We start from the raw sequence: 21,192 nt of genomic DNA, 5'->3' as shown, positions 1-21,192 counted from the left end.
AACGTAACACAAACCAATAATTAATGCGTAACACCGTTTGCATTCACAGGCTTTCATCAAAGACTGCCACTTTCTTTACAAAGTTTGTCTTCTCATTATGCACAAGGTGTATGCCCGACAGTGGATTGTCATGGTTCGGCTCTTGGTCGCAAATACAAACAGTAATGAAGCCAAATATCTGGTATCAGCTGTACATACAGCCTTTATGCAAACCACACCTTCGTTCATTAGAATTGCTACTTAAACCTTTCAGATGTAAAAAAAATCAAAGAATCATTTGATCGGCTGAAGTCAACTTTTGTAGCAGATGATTACAATGTAAGATAAAGCAGTCAATGTACGTGTTATTGTGGTTATACATGTTTTGTTAGCTTGCTAGAGATTGAAACAGCGTTGAAATTGGTAAACTCGTCACAGAGTAGTCAGATTTCTTTGTGAAGTAGTAGTGTTTTGATTTGCCGAAAATCTATATACAATTTTTGTCCTGAGATATGAAATTCCCCGCCCATTCTAAACTCTGCAACATTCCACATATATCAGTTAGATGCTGTAATATCAAACTGTTAGTACAACGGCAGCGATGTGTATAACTGAGGTGGAAAAAAGTAAAATAAATTTGACAAACCTGGCTGTATGATTGTGTAAGGTTAAGTGAACCTTTATTCAATTTGAATTCTACCAATGTAGGCGGGTTTTTGACAAAAATAATACGGCGTTAAAATGTTTATTTAGACGCAAACTTAAGCAATATATATGGGGTGAAATTTGTTTCCACTTTTCATCACAAGTTCAAAGAGATCAAGGGTGAGTCAAAGCTCAATTGATGTAGAAAGATTGCTGGGGTTATGCAGATCTTTGGTCGGAAATACTTACAATACTTCAGTTTTTTTATTGTTTTAACCTTTCTATAAATTAAGTCCCTCTCTATTTATTGAAATTCTGGAAATTTCGTTTCGGGAAAAATGGGGAACGCATTTTGTGTTCGCGCCAGTGAAAATTGCAGGAAAAAGCACTTTTTAAAAAGGTGGAACAAAGACGTTTTTCAGGAATTTCCTGTATATACATACTTTAGGGGGAACCAAATAAGTGTTCTCATTTTCTCAGTCGAAATTTCCGATATTTAAGACTAAATAAGTTGAAGGTGGCGCAGTGAAGTAATTGTTAGATTCCGGATATAGATCAGTCGGATTTTCGGGGTCTGTTTTTCAATGATCAGTTTTAACCTGTTGTTTGAGTAATATTTTTGTAATTAACATGATCACTGTACTACTCAATCTTTCTCGTTTTTCATACAGATCAGCTAAGACGACAAGTCGGCAAGCCATACCGAGTATAATAAGGTAAGTCATTGAATCAGGGACGTAGCTAGGGGCGGTCCTGGGATGCCCGTGACCACCCCCCCCCCCCCATTTTGTAAGTCTCTTTTAAGCAAACAACCTACAGCAGGGGGCAAAAACGACACGACAAATTGGTGAGTACTCTCTTTTTAACACAGTGTGACACCCCCCCCCCCCGCCCCCTTTGAAAAATCCTGGCTACGACCATGCAAGATCAACGCATATTCAGTCAATTTTGACATGTACCAATAACTTTCACCCGGTTAATGACAGTTTCTTTTTTGAAACTTTTGACTAAATCCGCATTTAATAATTTCTTTAAGAAACCAGGTTTCCATTCCTTTGCAACCTTTAATGCGCGACAGAGGGTCCTGCTCGCAACAGACATGGTTCCCACATTGTCTGAACTCTCCTCATTAGATTGTTGGGAGTCGATGATCCTCGGTGAACACAAAAACTAGGAATGTCAGTCTTAATTAGACAGAACCAGCGGCAAAACTGTTGTCATGGCAACAGCGCAACGGATGTCATTTTGTTTCTTTTGTGATGTACATTACTGGTGCCAAGTGTGAAGAACACCGCCCCAATATTTCTAGAGATATTCTTGATTCATTATTTTACTGTTTTAGTTGCATTACTTCTGACGTCATCACTTTCCTAATTTGCATAATACAAAAACGTCAATATTTCTAAAACGAAAGAAGATGTTCCAAAAAGGAAAACACAATTCTTCTTTATTTTGAAAAACCTTTCAAATGAGCAGGAATTATTTTCCATTTCCTCGGCACCTTAATTTTTTAATTATATCTTGGTGTTTTATTTTTCACTAACACAGATGAAGTCCGCATTGATCGTTTTCCTCTGTTGCCTTCTCTTAGCTGCGAGTTTCGCCGCTGAAAACCAAGCCTGCTATGACGGCTGCAACAAAAACCACATCAAATGTGTGAATGACTGTATGAACAGTGGAAATAACAACTTTCAGTGTTTTTGGAAATGCAGGAACAACTATTACGGTTGTACTGCAGATTGCTACAAGCCTCGTGTCCCCCCACAGTAAATTGTATCATACCATTTAGTGTCAGTTGAATACTTCAATGTAATACTATACGATATTGAAAAAAAATTAAACTGGCTCACATTGATATGCTGTGTACTTGATTGATCAGTAATTTGCATAGGTAACTTATGAAAGGGAGTGCAATGAGGATTTTACATATAAGTGATATTTGAAAATTATCTCAAAACTGGAAAGAATTTTCAAATATCACGAGTAGTGTAAACCTTAATCATCGTTCAAATGGGCATGGGATTAGCGAACACTAAAAACCTCTATTCTTACAATGTAACAGATGTAAAAGCAATGTAGAAGAATTCCTGGATCTCAATTAGTAGTTGTATTCGTTAGCTAAGCAAGACTAGAGGCGCTTCAAGGAATTGTGTTCAACAGCCGCGGCCATCGCACGTAATTCTGACTTGCCAGTCTCGTATCGAATCACAGTTGTTCGACTACTCCTTTTGACTTACGTAAGGTCATATAAGCAAACAGAAAGTTACTTTTTACACCTTTAGAATTCAATTTACATTTTCTATTACAAAGGCATTGTTCTTAAAGCAGGTGTTAACATGGTGCAAAACACCTACACAGTAATTCATTTTACGGTCACAGGCAATTCCTTATTTCCACTTTTATTTCACATAAAGGTAAGTCTTAAAACTATCAACACCAGAGCTTTTGATAAGCAATGCTGGGTTTCAGTTAGTTCTAATTCCATGTTGTTCTCCTTTAATACGTAATTCCATTGAAAGTCTCTTCTTTCATGAGTTACATCCTATCTTGTCTTACACGTACAAAGGCGGTTGAACAAGTTCAAAAATGTTCAATTTTCAGCTTAAATTTATTTTACAGAAACGTTAAAGTTTTCCACCATATTCTCAACACGACTCGAGCAAATTCTTCATTTTTCCGTATAATAATTTCAGTAAGTCCTATTTTTGAAATAAAACCATTTCAGTCTTGTATTTTTATCGAGTAATCGAGTGGCAGAAACACCGACTAGTGGAAATTTGGGAGAACGAGAAATGCTTTGGGAACAAGAGCTATACGCCTAGCGAGTGTCTACATGTCTTTTTCTAGTTCTCATAAACTTTAGATTGCGCTTCTTGTAATAATACAGAGTGTTTTCTGAGTCAATCATTCCATTAGCTAGAAGCCATTCAATTTCCACTGTTCTCTCGAGCCCGAATTCCTAACGAATAAGGGCTCATTTTCCTTTTACGTAACGTACTGGTAATCGAGTCTATATCAATGCACTTGTTTAACCCATCCAATCATTTTATGGTAAAGCTTTATAGCACAATCTTCTCTGGCTGGGTGCTGCACTAGAGTAGTTTCTCTGAATTCACAGCTGTTTTCATGCATGCGGAATTCTTCATTGTGGGTAACATTGACACCAGCCCGGTCGGCCAGTAAACCAATGTACGCATCGTCGATTTTTAAAGGCTTTAAAACGTCAAAATACGACAGAAACTTTTCCACTACATCATGCGACAAGACATAGCCGAATGTTTGTTTGTTTGAGCGACATCATGATATTGTAACAGCAACTGAAGTCGATAACCGTGAACTGCAACAGTGTTTTTCAAATTGTAACGGATTAAATCTCGCGTAGATATAGGTCAATCATTTTCTTATCATCAACGACGGCGAAACCTCGGCATGCTTTCTAAAAGTTCCTCTCCTTCTTTGTCTTCATTCTTGTTAATAATTTTGGATAAATACAGTACGCGAATGAACCCAACATTAAACGAACAAAGCCATTACTCGCCCAAAACCCGTTTATTTCTGAGGCCCCTACCCTACAATAGGATCATGAAGTGATAGGTTGAATATTTCTTCCCAGTGACTCTTACCATCTGAAGTAACTTGACAAAACTTAGTATACCACTTTTTGACAGAAAGGGTGAAATTAATCTTACATGTCTTTTATATACCTTTCATAGAAAATGATATCACATTTATTATTAGCCACATTGCATCGCTTTTCTACACTCTCCCTGAAATGATTAAAACCGAAAAATACTTGTAATTGAGTTGACATCCATTTGGCGCGTTTTAATATTCAAGATATTTTGGCAGGGCCCTATAAATATCTGCCCTAGTTTTCCCCGAGCAGTTCAGGTTCCAACATGCGAAATAAATTTATATTGTCCAGACGATCTGTTTTCTAAAACTCAGAGAAAGAATCAAAAACAAAATTTCTATTTCCGTTTTTTTGTTGTATTAGTCCTTTCTTACTCTGACGATGTATTTCGTTTGAAGATTTAAAGTTTGATGCCTAGCTTTTTTTTTACTGAATTATTTTTTTCTCTAAGCGTACATCTGTTTACAGTCTGCGGAATAAAAGTTCCCACACTCACAAAATCTTCTTAGCAAAGAGCTGATTTCACTCAGGCCTGCGCAGAAAGAAACAACAAGTCCCTAGACAGGTGAAATAACTCCCCACGCCTTTTTGCGATCAGTGTTAATGACTGTACACAAAATTCATTCTTGTCATTTATTCCACATACTCTCCTTAGATAATTTGCTTCTCCGATCGCAAGTTAAATGAATTACTACGGACATTCTAAACCGAAGCTCAATCTGGAAAAAGTAAGTTCGTAAACATTTTATTATCCATGAGTTTTCGACCCATTGTTGATTGTTTTCAGAGACATTTAGTGGACGCGAGGCTCGAGGGCAGCAAATGAAAAACAATATTCCTTCAAAAAGTCATATTAATAAATCCCTTATTGTTACAAGAGAACTGCGATTTTAAGCCTACTTATAACCTAAAATCACATCTACCCTTCATCTATCGAAAATTTACATTATTTACAAAACCACTCGAGCTCACCGTTATTATAAACTAAGCTTATTCCTAAGTCAGATAAAGAGCGACTTTAATTTGAAATCTCTTTTTCAGAAGTGTAACTATGAGTTGATGTAGCCTTTGTGCAAAATTAATTGAGCACGATTGGCGGTCCTTTCTTCCAATATTTCGTACTGAGGACTATTTTCTTTTTGTAGAATCAAAAATATTGTGTTCCAGCTCTGGAATCATGAATGAAATAATAAATAATAATATCTGTACTCAAAGCGCAATTTAAAATCTTATTATAAGTGGAATATTTCAGGGTTAGGATTATAGGGTTATATAATGAACATCAGATAACCCTTTTTTATTGTGGCTGATGAAGTTTGGGGGAAGCGAAAAGAACGAAATATTCCACTTTTAATAAGATTTTCAATTGCGCTCTGAGAACAGACTTTTTTTTTACATATATATATTTTATTCTTTGTCATAATGTAAGTAATTGCGTTTACACAAGAAAAAAAATTCTTGGTCGCTGAGAATAATTTAGTCATGACATTCATGAAGCATCGTACGTTTGTACACTTCTTTCTTGTAAAGAGCTACTTTATATCCAGAGTTCATTATATTAATATACCGTCGTTTTCACCTAACCGTGGACGGAAAATTTCGATTGCTAAATACTGGTGCAACTTCAAACCAGGCCATCCTCTGTCTAAGGATTAGAGAAATAAGGAAAAACGAGGAAAACCGCTGTTTTTTCTCCGTCAACTGACCATGTTTAGATCGATAAAATCGACGGTATTAGCATTTTTTTCTGATTTGAATATTCCTGATGTTATGACTAACGTTACCTCTCCTCTAAAAATAATATTTTCCCTCTAGGGACTTATTTTCAGTGATGGCCCAACGATGTAGCCCTTCTAGTATTTTTAACGCAATTAGCTGAAACAAATTTCGGATTATTAAATAATAAAGAAAAAATTAAAGGGAATTTAACCTGATAGACAGAAAATGGTTTACTTCGCCAATAAAGCCATGTAATACAATTGTATATTCAAAGATCTGAATTTCAAAGAGTTTTAAATTTTTTATTAGCTGTTTAGGATTGACTTTTGCGTCGTCAGCACGCCACCTGCGTTGTCAGACAAAGTTAAAAGCCGACACGAAATTCATGAAAAAACTATGCATGATAATGATTATGATTGCGGAAGTTATGAGTCAAATATTAAACGAGGTCTAGACAGCGGTTGCAAAAGTCGTTGTCCAACCCGGCAATGTTTAAAACGTGAAAAGTGATTATTCAAACTTTGTTTCACCATACCCATCTTTATAGACTACGTCCAAACACCACCTGAAGAGCAACAGCGAGTTAGACTATACTTACAGGTAGGTTTAAACTCTGTCACCAATGCAGGAAGTTCTGATTGTTTTGATATTTTAGGCAACTGGAATTTTCGAGAGGGCGATGGGCGAAATTATTTGGTGTTTCTGTGTTTGCTGCTTGTACAGTAATTCACAACGTTTCAAGGGCAATCGCGAAGCGATGACACTGATTTTCTGTTATTTCACATTTAAAATTGTCCTCATCGCATCTTCTGTTATAGGAAATTAGGCGCGTCTTCTGCGTCATCATCAACGATAACTACGGCAGCTTTATTTGCATGACCTTAAAAGCATTAAGTCTTACAAAAACTTTTGTAAACTAAAGCTAAAATGTGATGATTATCTTGATCATATAATATAAGGTTTTGATGTAGCGATCAAGTTACATCGGTTTGATTTAAAAGATCAAAATCTTCCTCGCTAAAGGAAGTTGTTCGACCGTATTTATTAGTGGCCATGTCGACTCAAAAACTTCAATTAAAATGTGCATAACATATAGATTTAGCCAAGCCTAAAAGCGGAATAAATTAACCTGCCTTGAGCTTATCATTCAATCGAAAACAGCTAGTACTTGGTCAGTGGTCAACTTTAAAAACCTACCTGATCTCGATGAGCTCTAAACCTGAGCCCTCGATATGGTCACGTAATACTGGTCAGTGGATATCTTGTTTTGACCGGTGTCGATCAGTTGACCACAACAGAGACGTCCAGTATCAAAAATGCACGCTGTAAACCAAGGCTACATGACTTGGTCTTAGCGATCCATGCCGCTAGCCATGTTCACAGTTGCTTTCTATTTTTAATTTTATGCATCCATGTGGTTCTGTTCCTATAGTTATGGTGCTCCGCTTTGCGGTCCTTCAACAAACCATGCATTGCCTCATAAGACATTGTTCAGCCACTGACTGGAAAAATCACGGTTCGAAGGCATTTTAATCATTTTAACCATTGTTTGACCGTTGTCTGTAAGCTTCTATAGAGACAATCATCTAAAACACGAATTAGCGTTTAACAATGTCTAACTTTAAGCTTCATTAAAATAACCGGCATTATAAGTTTAGCGTAAATACCTTGATGATAATTTTTAAGAATTCACTTTATTAGAAGCAGCTGAAAGGAAATCGCAACGAAAAAATATCGTCTGACAGTATCTGGAAGCACCTCGTTGATACTGGACAATACATTTATGCTTGAGGAAAGAAAGGACTGTTGCTCGAAACACTACGAACAGCTCGTGAATATTCGGTCTAATCGTGCGTCAGAAATTATTGGTCAAGCTATAAACGTGATGTTTGTTTCTTCATACCTAACAGCCATGTGAAAACCCAAATCGGAAAATTCAGCCAATAGTTAAAACAACATAGCATGTTGACCCATTGTCTGCAGGAAGTCTTCTACGAAAACAATAACTGAGTTTCCATTAGCAAAAGTTTCTTTAGAATATCTCCTGGTATTTTTGCCAACATCATAGAATTTACCCTCCCTGATATGATAGAAAGAACAGTGCGTGGAAACCAAGAGTTGGATTAGAAACGTAATGTTTACTTTTTTGATTCCTGACAGATGGAAATCGAAACGGGAAAATGTTCAACTAATTATCATTTAACACGCTGAAGCAATTGGGATATTATTTACATTTAATTCTTCTATTTATAATTAGACAACATCAAATTTATATTTGCAGTGTGACTGTTCTGTATTCGCAATAAGACCACTCACCAGACATTTTTACATGTAAAAAAGCTTCGTCTTCTATTGAAAAGGTATGTTTAGGACTTTCTAATCTTCTTGAATGATTCTTTTTATGGCTGTAGGCAGGAGACTTATGTTCTTGCTGAAGGCTAATCCTCTTCTTAGCGACGAAACTGTTTTGTCAAACCCGGCCGTTCTGTTTTGCCAGTGCTGGATGACCTTGGTTGGTTGCTGTTTGACCGAGCGTTTTAGTTAAATTCAAAGTCACTTAAACCTTTAAATCAAAAGAAGTTTTGCGGTCGTGTCAGGTTTTAGTCAATTTATAAGTAGCAGTTTTAATTTATACGGTACTTCAGTAATAGGCTGAAAAAGCAATATCTGATGATCAGTAATTAAATCCAAGTCTGATCTCGGGTCTCTGGGTTCTGTTGGTAAGGGTAAATATTTCATGCAGTTATTTACGTTACAAAAATAGAGAAAACAGCTGCAAAATTAAAATTTTGTTTCTCGAGTTCGTTAATAGAGATCCTGAAGCCGTTAAAGTCTGGTATTCGAGCCGAATTGTAAGTGAAGTATGATGCATGCATACTTTGCCTTATCAAGATTTTTGGAAGTCATTTTGGCTAGGCAACAGGGTTAGTGTTTGTATGAGAATCCGATGGCAAATAATTTTGTTAAAAGTTGAATTCTGAACAACTTAGGAATAGCAAAGTCTAGATGCTAGACAAAGGATTGCATTGAACATATTTGAGGGATGTAGTTGTAGTAGAAAGCGTCCAGTTTTTAATTTTCCCTACAATTAATTTCTCTATGAACTTTTTCGGAGAATTGAGGCTTATACAAGTTCGCGTCACTCCGCGGAAAAAAAACATAAATAAACGCACTAGGCTGTAGTTTCGTTTAGGTCTTAGCAGTCAAAGGCACAACCCTTGCTAAAGTAGAACAACGATTTAGTAAGAATGGAAGCAGTTCCTGGCTTCTGCAGTCGAATATTTTAGCGCCAATAACGACGAAAATTTCGTTTCAAAAAGCCGTTATTGGAAATTTTCCTATCCAAAGCAAAACTAAAACAAATTGTGAATTAATACGATGTTTCTTAATTTACAATATACAATTCGTAACGTTTGTTTTGCCGGTATTTTTTAATCATATTTTGATAAAGTTGTCCCGGGTAGGCGAGTTGTTTCTAGCAGGGCGTTGGATTGGTTACCCTGGCCTAGGGTAACCCCAGTGCTCAGCTAGGGTTATCCTAGTGCCAGGATAACCCTACCAGCCTTGTAAACGCGTCTATGTAAAGAATAAGAAATGTGGGACTGCTATGCATGGTAATTCTCTTGCTAGGGTAACCTTAGCACTAAGGTTACCCAACCCCATAAAAAAAAACATGGGACGGGGGTGCTCGTCGGAAGTTTTGAAAACAACCCCCAAAATCTTAGGGGTTGTTTTCAAAATAACAAGAGGTACCAAGATCCTGTTTTGTGGGCGTGGCTTGAAGTTTGTTTCACCCCTATGAGGTACTCTGGTTCTCAAAATGATCCCAGGACCGCAAATGATTCCCAATTTGGACCGCAAATGATCCCGGACCGGAAATGATCCCCATATGATATTGGACCGCAAATGATCCCGATCCGAAAAATAAGGAATGACATGGATGGTGGAATGGTGTGGATAGAGAATTGGCTTACGTGAATACCGATATTTTATTAAAACCATCTTAAATGATAAGGCTGTAGGGATGTAAGGTCGTGTAAGGTCGCAGGGTTGTAAGGCTGTGGGGATGTAAGGCCGTAGGGTTGCAAGGCTGTAAACTCACTCGGTGAGCCCTAAGGCCAAATGCATAATGCGGTAGATATAAAATTATTTTTCTACTCGTTGCCATGGTAACGGATAACAATACTAAATATGTTAAAATGTTACAAGTCGAAGGCCATACACTAAACTGTTTTATTGAGCCTGTAAAGTTGTAAAACCTTACAGAAAACCCTTACCACAAAACCCGACCGTAAATCGTGCCTGGTATACCGGCCGTCGTGAGTTTATATCACATCCTTACATCTACGGTCACGCATGAATGATTCATTCAAAATCGATGCATGTGGTGGTTTTGGCTTTGTCAAAACGCTTAATTTGTGACACACCCCCTAGTGTGGTTCATGTCTTTTCGCAGTCGAGTCAGGTTTCTCCTCGGTCATATCGAGTTCAGCGTCGTCTCAAAGATCAGTTGTGGTTTCTCCTCGCTAGTTTTACCCTCCCTACCCTCGCTGGGTTTAATTTCATAGCCTTTAGTTTTCAATAAATTGTTCTTTTGCCCCAAACTCGTTGCGTTGCTGTTGTGTCTACTAATTGCAGACAAATTCTTATTGATTTATGTTATCTTCAAATTCGTATTTTCGCAAAACAATAATATTCGATATTATTTTGTCCCTCCCGCCATCAGAATGTCACGCAACCTTACATGGACTTCACAAAAAAAGAACATTCCACAACTCAGTTTAATAATTAAACAGTAATTAAGACGAATTGATTCCAGGTGTTCGGCCTGTCTTTTTCAGGCGCAGCAGAAGCTTCAAAGTCTTCAAACATGCCGGTGGGGAGTTTGATCCGATTGACGATGCGTTTCTTGAAGAAATCTCTTCCACTCCTGCTTACCTGCATAGCGTTCTTGTTAACCGTTCGAATCTGGCGTGTGTGGAACGATATCAACCTAAACGCGGTGAATTATCTCGCGACTCCTTCTCCGGATGAGCAGTCAAGAACAGAAGTCCTCAAACAAAGCAATTACTTCGGTTCATTAGTAAACGATCACACCATCACCGGTACACCAATTGTTCAACCACACATTCATCGCACGAAATTACTGAGTACGGCTATCTGTACGAACTCTGTGTTTTTGCTCATTTTGGTGTCCACGAATGTGGGAAATGTTGACAGGCGCCACTTAATACGCAAGACTTGGGGAGCCGATTATTCTATCAAAACAAAATGGAAAACCGTTTTCCTCTTGGGCAAAAACAGCAACGAGGAAGAAATGAGGAAAGCGAAGAAAGAGGCCGAAATTTACGGCGACATGGTACAGGCAGACTACCATGAACATTTTTGGAACATGAGTTATAAAGTTGCCATGGGATTCGAATGGTCGGTGAAATATTGCAATTTTCATTACCTCCTGAAGTCAGATGATGACGTGTTCGTGAATACCTTTGGTCTGATGGACTTCCTGAGCAAATACACAACACCAAAGAAGAAGTTTTACACCGGGAACATCATGGTTGGCAGTGTTGTCTTGCGAGATGGTAGATATGCGGTGTCACCTGAGGAATACAACGAAACTGTTTACAAGCCATATTGTAGCGGGGGAGGCTATGTCTTGTCGCATGATGTAGTGGAAAAGTTTCTGTCGTATTTTGATGTTTTAAAGCCTTTAAAAATCGATGATGCGTACATTGGTATACTGGCGGACCGGGTTGGTGTTAAAGTTACTCATAATAAAGAATTTCGCATGTATGAAGACAAGTGTGAATACAAGGAAACTACTTTAGTGCAGCACCCAGCCAGAGGTGACTGTCTGAAAAAGCTGTATAATAAAATGATCGAGGGTGTTTTGGTTAATTAATTTCGACTAAAGACAGGGAAGTCATGGCTAAAGGTGAAAGAAAAATAATTCGCGAAAAACAAGTTTAAAAATGAGAGCAATGTACATTTTAGAAAAGAGTCATAGTGTTCAACGTTCGGTAAATGAAGTATAAGAAAGCGAATATTTAAGTAGGTTGAAACTGAAATTTACATACTAAACAGATGGGTAAACAAACACTTTGTGAGCAGGTTGCACGTAATTCAGTTCTCGGGTTTGAGTTTACGCAGGACCAGCATCTTTTTAATGAGGCAATCAAATTTGCTGGTACATTTTGAATTTTGCAAGCGTGTGAAGCTGTTTTATGCTTAGTATGTCAATGTTGTCTGTGATCAACTATTGAGTAGACAAGTGGCAACAATGAATCTATTATTTTGGTAAGTGGTTCTGAATTTCATGTTTAATTTGAGGTGGTAATATTTGTTAATGGAGGACAGGGCAACTTTCTTTTATGTCCATCCATGTGCTTTGAGTGGACAGTTGTCTGTCTTTAGGGTGTGCCTTAGAGTGATTTTCATTTGATGTATGAAACAATACTACCTTATGTCTCATAGACCCTTGACATGAATGGTGCCTACATTTGAATAACAATACTTCGTACATCCTTAGCCTCACACTCATGTTTCCAGACAAATGATTTTTCACATGAAATGAAGCTTAGGATGTATAAGTATTGTTATTTAAATATCATTATCATTTATTTGAAGGGTCTGTTGACATAGATGAACAAAGGGAAGAGAAAGGTTTGAGGAGCAGTAGCATGTATAGTACTCCAGAATCTATTTCATGGATAAAGGGATCATTTCAATGCTTGGTGCTAGTGCAACCAATGATGTTAACTCATTTGACTGTTTTGGTTTATGAAATAATTGAATGCCAGGTGATGAATGCTTTTGCAAGAAAGTTGCTTTTAAAATTTTGCAGTCAGTCAATGTTTTGAAGAGATATTGCCATACAATCAATCAATCAGTCAATCGATCAATCAACCAATCAATCAATCAATCAATCATTTTTTAAAACTTGGTTAAAATCTTCAGTAATTACAATAGTATATAGTATACTAATCTAAATACATTACATTAATTTAAAACTATCATATACTGTTTTACAAGATTGCCAAGTGAGAATCTAGTTATGTAGCTATACAAATGTCTGTACATGTAATGTATTTAACAAAGGAAAAAATTCTCATTTGGTATCTATTTATTGTATCTTTAAATTTATAGGACTAGATCTCAAGGGCCTCCACAACAACTCAGAAGACAAATATAAGATAATTGTGGATAAGTGTCTTCTGATCTCTGGCAGCTATTTTGAATTTTTACATATATGCAGAATTCTAAATACAGGGTAATCTGGTGAGATGTGTGGCAAAATCAGCCACCTTATTTAACTCCAACAATTACTAAGGCCAGCTACTTCAAAACTTTGTGTCATCCTTCAAATTCAAGTGAGGGCTTTCTGTGCCTAGACTCAGTTTTTGTTAAATATCACTTATGCATTAGTCACTTTACAGCAGTGCCGATCCCACACACCCCTGAGGCAAAATCAGCCAATAGCCAGGCATGATCCTTCTCTAGCAAACGGAACAGGCAAAATATTTTTATGCAGCTGATCATCTCAGAGAGCTTTAAAATCAATAATTAGTATATGATTATTTTATCTCCTGTTGATCATATATTGGATCAAATGAAATTTGATCTACAAATGATCAATGGGAGATGAAAAAGATAACATGACAACATCATGTTTGCATTCTTTGTCAAATGCAAGCCCTAGACCACATGGGGAGGGCACAAAGTAATAAAATGTCAAATTTCCCATCCCCGGGATTTTAAGACATGATCATATGTTTTAACCCTTCAATGAAATGTGGTGGTTTGCAACCATTCCCGAGAGATCCAAATGACAAAGACCCATGCATGGCCATCCAACATGGCGGCGTTGACGTCAGTTGCAAAAGATTTATTCCGCTGACTCAAACCAAAGGACGCCTTACACAATGAAAATTTTACAAAAGAAAGTACAAGAAATATAATACACGTTGACTTCACATGTGTTGTGTAACAAGATTGTTGTACCACAACATCAGATATTTGAAGTCAAACCACGGCACTGGCCACTCCGATATACTAAAGTAGATCAAAACACAGGTGAACTCTGTTGGAGGGATGGCGGATGGTACCTTGAAAATCTTCAGTCGCGGTAACAACAAACCATATTTTTAACATGATCATGGCGTGGAAAGGGTGGAAAGCAAGCAACAAGTACAACCCCTCAAGACAACTTGAACGGCAGTCGCCAACAGGCGCGGCTGCTAAAGGACTGGCTTGGTTCCTAAGTCAAATAAGATGGCGACCTCATGATCGCGATTATTGTTGAATATTTTCCTGTTCTCAGAAATGGAAATAGAACACTGTTGGAATCAGTTTTGTCACAATGCCGGAAAAGGTAAAAATTATAGAATGGCATCAGCTGGAAAAGAAGAAGTACTTTCTGTTTTTGAACGTGTACATGTTGAGCACAAATGCAGTCATGTATCCGGTCGACTTGATCAAAACGCGACTTCAACTCCAGCGCACAAAATCCCTTTACAAAAACACACTGGATGTCGTTTTGAAGACTATAAAACACGAGGGGTTCTTGGGGCTGTACAAAGGATTTCCAGTAAGCCAGCTCGCCGTTCTCAGCGGCCACGTGTACGCTACAAGTTACGAGATATCCAGGGAACAATTTTCCACATTCCAGAATGCATTCCGTGGTTTTATAGCTGGTGGCATAGCTGCCGTCATAGAGCAGACATTTATCAATCCAGTAGATGTTATATCTCAACGTCTGATGGTAGAAGGGCAAGGAGAAAGAAACAAACAGGGTGGCACCATAAAGTCTGTTAAAATTGCTAAGCAAGTGTTTAAGGAGCATGGAGGTTCCGGTTTTTACCGTGGTTTCGCTGCGTCTTTAATGGTCGAGGGTCTTTGGAGTGCCACTTGGTGGGCCTCTTATAGCTTGTACTTGGATGTGATTGGGAAAATGGTCCCTGATGGGACGTCACACCTTGTTATTAAGGGACTGTCAGGAATGCTAGCTGGAATCAGTTCAGCTGTGGTAGGAAATCCATTAGACATCATCAGAGTTAGATTGCAGGTAAGTTAAAGAATTTGAATGGTGGGTCACTGGAAAGCAATCCAGATAATTTAGATGAGACACAAGATGAGGGTTATATCAGTTAGTGCAGGTTGCAGACTGAAAATATTTGGGGTGGTGCTGTGTTGTGGCCAAATCAATCACATTCTCAGAGTTCACACATTTTCTTGTTGTTTACTCTGGACAAAATCAAAAACTATAACCAGAAAATTCTGGTTCTAGTTTGATTGTTTGCACGCATTATTTTATAATAAGTTCTGTAATGGTTTCTAAACACGCATAGAGAGAGTAACTGCTGTGATTTATGCTGATCCAGAGGTCTTAATTCTTGGTGCTAACCACAAGGATCATGGCATCAGGCTAGTGCATGGATTCCAGGTTGAGTAGCCTGGATTTGAGCACAAGCTGGACCATTAGGCTAACAAACACTGGGGGAAGGAAGGTGGGGGTAACCTGTGCTGGAATGCCATCCCATCCAGGACAAGTTTTAAGAGAGGATCTGCTTTGTTGGCTCATAAAAGTTTTGATGGCAAGTTTATTATGTCTCTTTATTATTTTAGGTGGAAGGAAAAAAGTCTATTGTGAGAACTCTGCAAGATCTACTGAAAAATGAAGGACCCATGGCATTAACAAAGGGAATGTTTGCTAGTGCACTTTCTGAAATGCCATGCAGTGCAATTACAATAATAGGCTATGAAATGGTCAAGAAATTAAGCTTAAAGGAAAAGGAGGATTCTGGTGCTGAATAATCAAGAACTTTTTGTTTTATGTACTTAAAATTAATGGCTAAAATTTAAGGCTAATGTGAATAAACTGGACTGTAGTAGGTTTATTTTCTTTTTTACCACATTGAGCCTGTTTGGACTGGTATGGCTTTGAGACAGAACAGGACCTGACTTGTCCCCAGTCATCTCTTATGTCTATTTTTAAACATAAGCAAAAGAATCATGAGTTAGAGAAGCATGTGGGGCCCATCGTCCCCTTTATTGCGTGCCAGTTTGACTTGTTCTCATTTTTCTAATTATCCCAAGGCATGATCCTCTTGCATAACACAGTGAACATAACAAGTCAGTAGCTCTATTTGGGCACCTTTACTGAGGAAATGAGAGGCAATGAGGGCTTGATGAAAGCTCCCAGGGGAGAAGAGAGGGTAAATAAATAATTGGTTTGATCAAATGAACAAAATGTGGTGGCCATATTACAACCAAATGTCAGTCTACAGCTAGCCAGGTACAGCATGGAGTCTCTGGGCTAGTTAAGTTATGCCCTAGGACTATGAACCAATAATGCTTCTCTTGTAAATTGAGACGAATAAGATACAGCTGTGGATTGGGCAGGAACAAGGCCAGATTTGGAAATTGGGCTCCTGAGTTTTCAGCGCTGGCATGGTGGTTAATCATTTCTTGGTATGCAATGCTGTCTACAAGGTCAATCTGTCGGGTTACTGACGGCAGAACAATAGCTTAGTGACACAAGTTGTATATTTAGGCCCTTGGTACTTTGCGGAGACTGTATATATAGAGGTTATATAGGCCATAATCAAAACAGCTCCATAGAACAGAGTTTTGGGACAGCCCCAACAGCATACCACCTTTACAGTCTGTCACTTTCATCTTATCTTCCAGAGCTCTTCTCTATGTTCTCGTTAGTCTTTCCCTTGGTTTACAACATGCCATAATTTTTGTGAAGTGACATTAGTATCACCATGTGAACTACCCATTTTCAGCTGAAAATCTTGTGTGAGGCTGAAAACTTATCACTGTGTCAAATCCAGCTGGTTTGATCTGTGGTGAAAGTTTGCCTATCAAGTTGTAGGCTGGACACCTGGGACGGACTTAGTGGGTTTGGACACATGGGACGGATCTAGGGTTCGGTTGAATCCCGTGAATTAAAAAAAAAAAAGAGACAACACGCTGCCTTGGTCTGCGATTACCATCCCATTTCTGAGGGCAATTTTAACAATTTTCTGGGGGAGGATGCCCCAGAACCCCATACAGGAAACCACCTTTGGCCCGGTCTATAACTCGAACCCCCTTCCTAAAATCCTGTTCCTCCCCAGAACACTTCTTTGGAGAGTTGGCAGGTCTATGTAACCAGTCCAGCCTGTCTCATGTAATCGGGCTCTATGGCAACAAGTGTGTTGCCTCGTACGAAATATACAGCAACCGACCAATCAGGGTATGTGTAATTACAAAACCATAATTTTGCAAAAAAAAAAAATCATATGTTAGTGTAAATATATAAAAACTGAAAATAAACAAATGAAAGGGAAAAAATAAATAAAAAATGTAAATAAGCGACAAATAGAAAAGTCCTTTCAACTGGAACTTGATATTTTAAATTTTTGTCTAATCAGCAAAAGAAGAAAAAAAAAACCAATGGTGAAATTCATCGAAACTTATTCTCCATACTGGTCCTACGACAAATGAACAAACATTATTTTCAACATCAATCAAAGAGAATTGATAAAATAAAATCAACGTCTATTTGAGGGGTCCGTTGATAATGCAACCCTCCTGACTTGACGAACATAAGTTCTCTGAGCAATCAGGTGGAAAACAGGAAAATCTGATCCTATGTGGAGTAAAATAATAGTGGTTCTCAGGCCGCAATTTTGAAGTGTTGAATTTAAATAAAGTTTTAAATTTTTGTAGTTTTGTGAAGGACAGAACAGAAGTTAACGTGACTTTACACTTCAGTGATCTTAGCGATATAAAGCCCCGAGGTAAGTCACGTAATCCACTTTGTATAAAGGCTTGAAAAAACGACACTGGACACCTCTTTCAATTAGCGTGACTATTTTGACGTAACATTATATGGTGCGTACTTAATTGATTAGCGTAACGAACAGCGTAAGGATCAATTTTGTTTTGGCGCGCGGGCGCGCAGTTCCATCAAAATCTCACCTCGATGCCAGAGGAGGTGAAACAGATAGAATGGCAGCATATTGATAAGCTCAAATACTACACCTTCGGTAGTGCTTTCTTCCTTGGTGTGAACGCCATTTTATATCCAGCTGATGTGATCAAAACTAGACTTCAAGTTCAGCGTGCAAATGCATTGTACAAGGGCACCTTGGATGCTGTGTTCAAAACTGTCAGATCTGAAGGAATTAGAGGGCTCTACAAAGGGTTTGTGGTCAGCCAGTTAAGTATTTTAACGGGGCATTTTTACGTGACAAGCTATGAGGTTTCGCGTTCGCAGATTTCATTCCTCGGAGATGGCTCTCGCGGGTTTGTGGCTGGTGGAATTGCTGCCGTAATGGAGCAGTTTTTAGGAAATCCGATCGAGGTAATTTCTCAAAAGCTTATGATTCAAGGACAGGGAGAGACGAGCACAAAACTCAAAGGAGCTTTACATATCTCTACAGACCTTTTTAAAGACCACGGAATGGGTGGGTTTTACCGAGGATTTGTGGCCTCTTTGTTAACGGGAGCATTGTGGAGCGCTGTGTGGTGGGGTTCGTATGGTGTGTACTTGGACATGATTGGAGATTACGCACCAGAAGGCACCTCACATCTGTTGATTCAGAGTGTGGCCGGTGGATTTTCAGGATTAAATGCAGCAGTCATTGGAAATCCCTTTGATATTGTTAAAACAAGGCTGCAGGTAAAATGAAAAAAATATATTTGGGTTGTTATCTTGTGCTTAACCCAGTGGTACCTGGATATGTCAGGAAGAAAGGTAGATCCAAAATAAATATGCATATTAAACCTCCTGCTGAATGGTCTCAGAGCCAAAAATGTGTAAAACATCATTTAAGAGGAGGAGATGAGAAGGAGATGCTCAGTTTGACAGATTTACTTTTAGTAAAACAGGCATGTATATTTAATTGTGCATTGAGAGGCTGAGCTTTATACACCAGTATCTCAGAATTATTTGTGCCAATAAATTACAACAATTACCTCAGTTGGTTTTGTATAAGCTGGACACCTCTAAGATGGACAGTATGGGAACAGTCCTAACGGTGTCCATGTCAGATAAAGTTGATAATTTTCAAATTTATATAGAAAGCCTGTCATAATTTACAGGGCCTTTTATATAGCCAGAAAAAATTCCCTTGAATAGCAGGTCATTTTTTGGGTTTGTGCCTAAATAGGGTACAATTTGCATTTGCTTCATCCTTAACTAGGGTCAGGGTTTAAGACCCTTCAGGCACACACCTATCTGAAATTTACGGGAGTGCCTTCAGGCCCCCTCGGGAGGATAAACTCTGACAGGAGATGTAGGCCTGAAATAGCTGTTAAGTACAGATTTAATTTACTTACATTCAGTTTTAACAGGCTCAAAATTTCCCATTATGTGTATTAAAAATCTTTTTGCTTTTTTAGACTGTCAGATGCTTAAATTATCTGGAACTACGTGCTCTATGCTAATAGGTTTTAAAAGGAACTGTAATGTTCTCTCTTCTCTCAGGTTGAAGGTGGAAAGTCGATGACAAGATCTTTCAAAGAGTTACTAAAGAAAGAAGGTCCAAAGTCCTTCACAAAAGGAATGCTTGCTAGCATAGTGTCTTGGGTTCCCTCAAGTGTCATAATGATAGCCTCATATGAAACAGTGAAGAAACTCAGCTTAAAGGAGGAAGCCATTGACTTGTTCCTGTAACAGGCATTTAAAAGAATGTTTTCAAGTCAACATTCTCTCTATGGGAAAATCCTGGGTGCAAGGTTACTGGGGTTGCATTGCCCCTTTTGGAGAAATTGTAAATAAATCTGCTTGTGTTACAATTGTTTTCAAAGGGACCTGTCTCATTCTTTCAACTCTGATTTCCAAACCTTGTTATAAAATCTTGGATCTTAATAGTTCCAGCACTTCTAGACTATCTGGCAACACACTGCAAATCCAGAAAAATAGAAATATATGTGTAGTTTGTGTGAACAAGTAAATTAACCATCAAATTTGTTTATTGCTATTTAAAAGATATTATCTCCCTGTGGGTTAAAACTGAGACCTAAGTTGTTATGCTCAGCAACAGAGTTTGTCAGTGGCAAAATTAACTCCTTTGATTATTTATTGATGCAAGAAAAGACACACCAACAACACTTGTGGCTCCCTTTTCAAGCTAAAATAAAAAAGGGCCCATTTTTTCAAGTGGCTCTGAAGACTAGATTCTTGTACTATGAGACTGGTTTCCATAATTTCCGAAAACATCACAGACTGATCTTTTCCTAAAACCACATTTACCTTGTGTCAAGACCCTGCCTAGGGATGGTAGAGTGTATTTTGCAAGCAGTGGTAGTTAAATTATGTCCCTAAAAAGCATCAAGTCCAATGTAGTGACCACCATTCACTGGTAGGGTGCTTTCCATTTGATAAAAAAATTCCTGTTTGAATTTTGTGGAGATTAATTTCCAGTGACAAATGAAACAGCATTTTCTGGAATTTCCAGAAAGGAGGACAACCTTGTGAGGTATGCTGAGATTTTCAAAAATTTATCTCTAGGAATTTCCGTTACATTTGACTTTCCTCCTGGAATTTCGGTTGAATGGTTTGCTTGTCTGAAATTGAACAATTTCCGGATTCCTGGAAACTTTCCCTGGAAACTTCCATACCATTTGTCCCCGTTTCGAAATTTTCAGAGTTTTGAGGAAAAATGCAGAGGGACCCTGGATCTGGGAAGGAATCCCGGCATTATCCCGACCCAGTCCAGGGACGGCATTGAGAGATTGAAAGGAAGTTCGGAGGCAGAAGGAAGACGGCGTCGACAAACCTGGATTGGACCGGACCGGACCAGACCAGATCACGGATCGGATCACGGACCGGATCACGGATCGGATCATGGATCGGATCACAGATCGGATCACGGATCGGATCACAGATTGGATCACGGATCGGATCACAGAAAAAAAAAAATGTTTTAAAGAAAAAAATATCAAATCGTTTATAAGATAATAATAAATAAAAAATAAAAGTGGAAAACTAAAATATGTTAAATAAAAATAAGAATCCCGAATTTGACGCAATGACATGTTAATTACAGAGAATGACAAGAGGTCATTTAAAAAGCCACATAAGCGCCTGATTTACGACGAATTTAAATTGTAATGAACAGGCAGATGTAGTTATATTTGATTGTTAGTTGGCTTGAAGCTTGCGTGAACCTCCCATTCTCGTTTTTGAAATTGTTGTTAGTATCAGTAGCTAATTCTTG

General features: G+C 38.2%; 3 protein-coding genes across 3 annotated transcripts; all 3 read left to right on the top strand.

Moving 5' to 3' along the window:
* Positions 1–9,561: 9,561 nt before the first annotated feature.
* LOC145479450 (beta-1,3-galactosyltransferase 5-like) lies at positions 9,562–11,880 on the top strand. The gene has a single exon (XM_081457819.1). The coding sequence runs from the start codon at positions 10,848–10,850 to the stop codon at positions 11,877–11,879; it is 1,032 nt and encodes a 343-aa protein (XP_081313945.1). The 5' UTR covers positions 9,562–10,847; the 3' UTR covers position 11,880.
* A 2,454-nt stretch (positions 11,881–14,334) lies between these two features.
* LOC145479451 (solute carrier family 25 member 44-like) lies at positions 14,335–15,873 on the top strand. The gene is made up of 2 exons (XM_081457820.1): positions 14,335–15,041; positions 15,602–15,873. The coding sequence occupies exons 1-2, from the start codon at positions 14,337–14,339 to the stop codon at positions 15,788–15,790; spliced, it is 894 nt and encodes a 297-aa protein (XP_081313946.1). The 5' UTR covers positions 14,335–14,336; the 3' UTR covers positions 15,791–15,873.
* A 2,038-nt stretch (positions 15,874–17,911) lies between these two features.
* On the top strand, positions 17,912–21,148 carry LOC145479483 (solute carrier family 25 member 44-like). Its single transcript, XM_081457860.1, has 2 exons — positions 17,912–18,650; positions 19,458–21,148. Exons 1-2 carry the CDS (start codon positions 17,952–17,954, stop codon positions 19,644–19,646), a joined length of 888 nt encoding a protein of 295 aa, XP_081313986.1. The 5' UTR covers positions 17,912–17,951; the 3' UTR covers positions 19,647–21,148.
* The last annotated feature ends 44 nt before the right edge of the window (positions 21,149–21,192 follow it).

Source organism: Orbicella franksi, chromosome 2 (genome assembly GCF_964199315.1).
Source record: "Orbicella franksi chromosome 2, jaOrbFran1.1, whole genome shotgun sequence".
NCBI classification, from domain to species: domain Eukaryota; kingdom Metazoa; phylum Cnidaria; class Anthozoa; order Scleractinia; family Merulinidae; genus Orbicella; species Orbicella franksi.
This window is presented reverse-complemented; position numbering and strand designations above follow the sequence as displayed.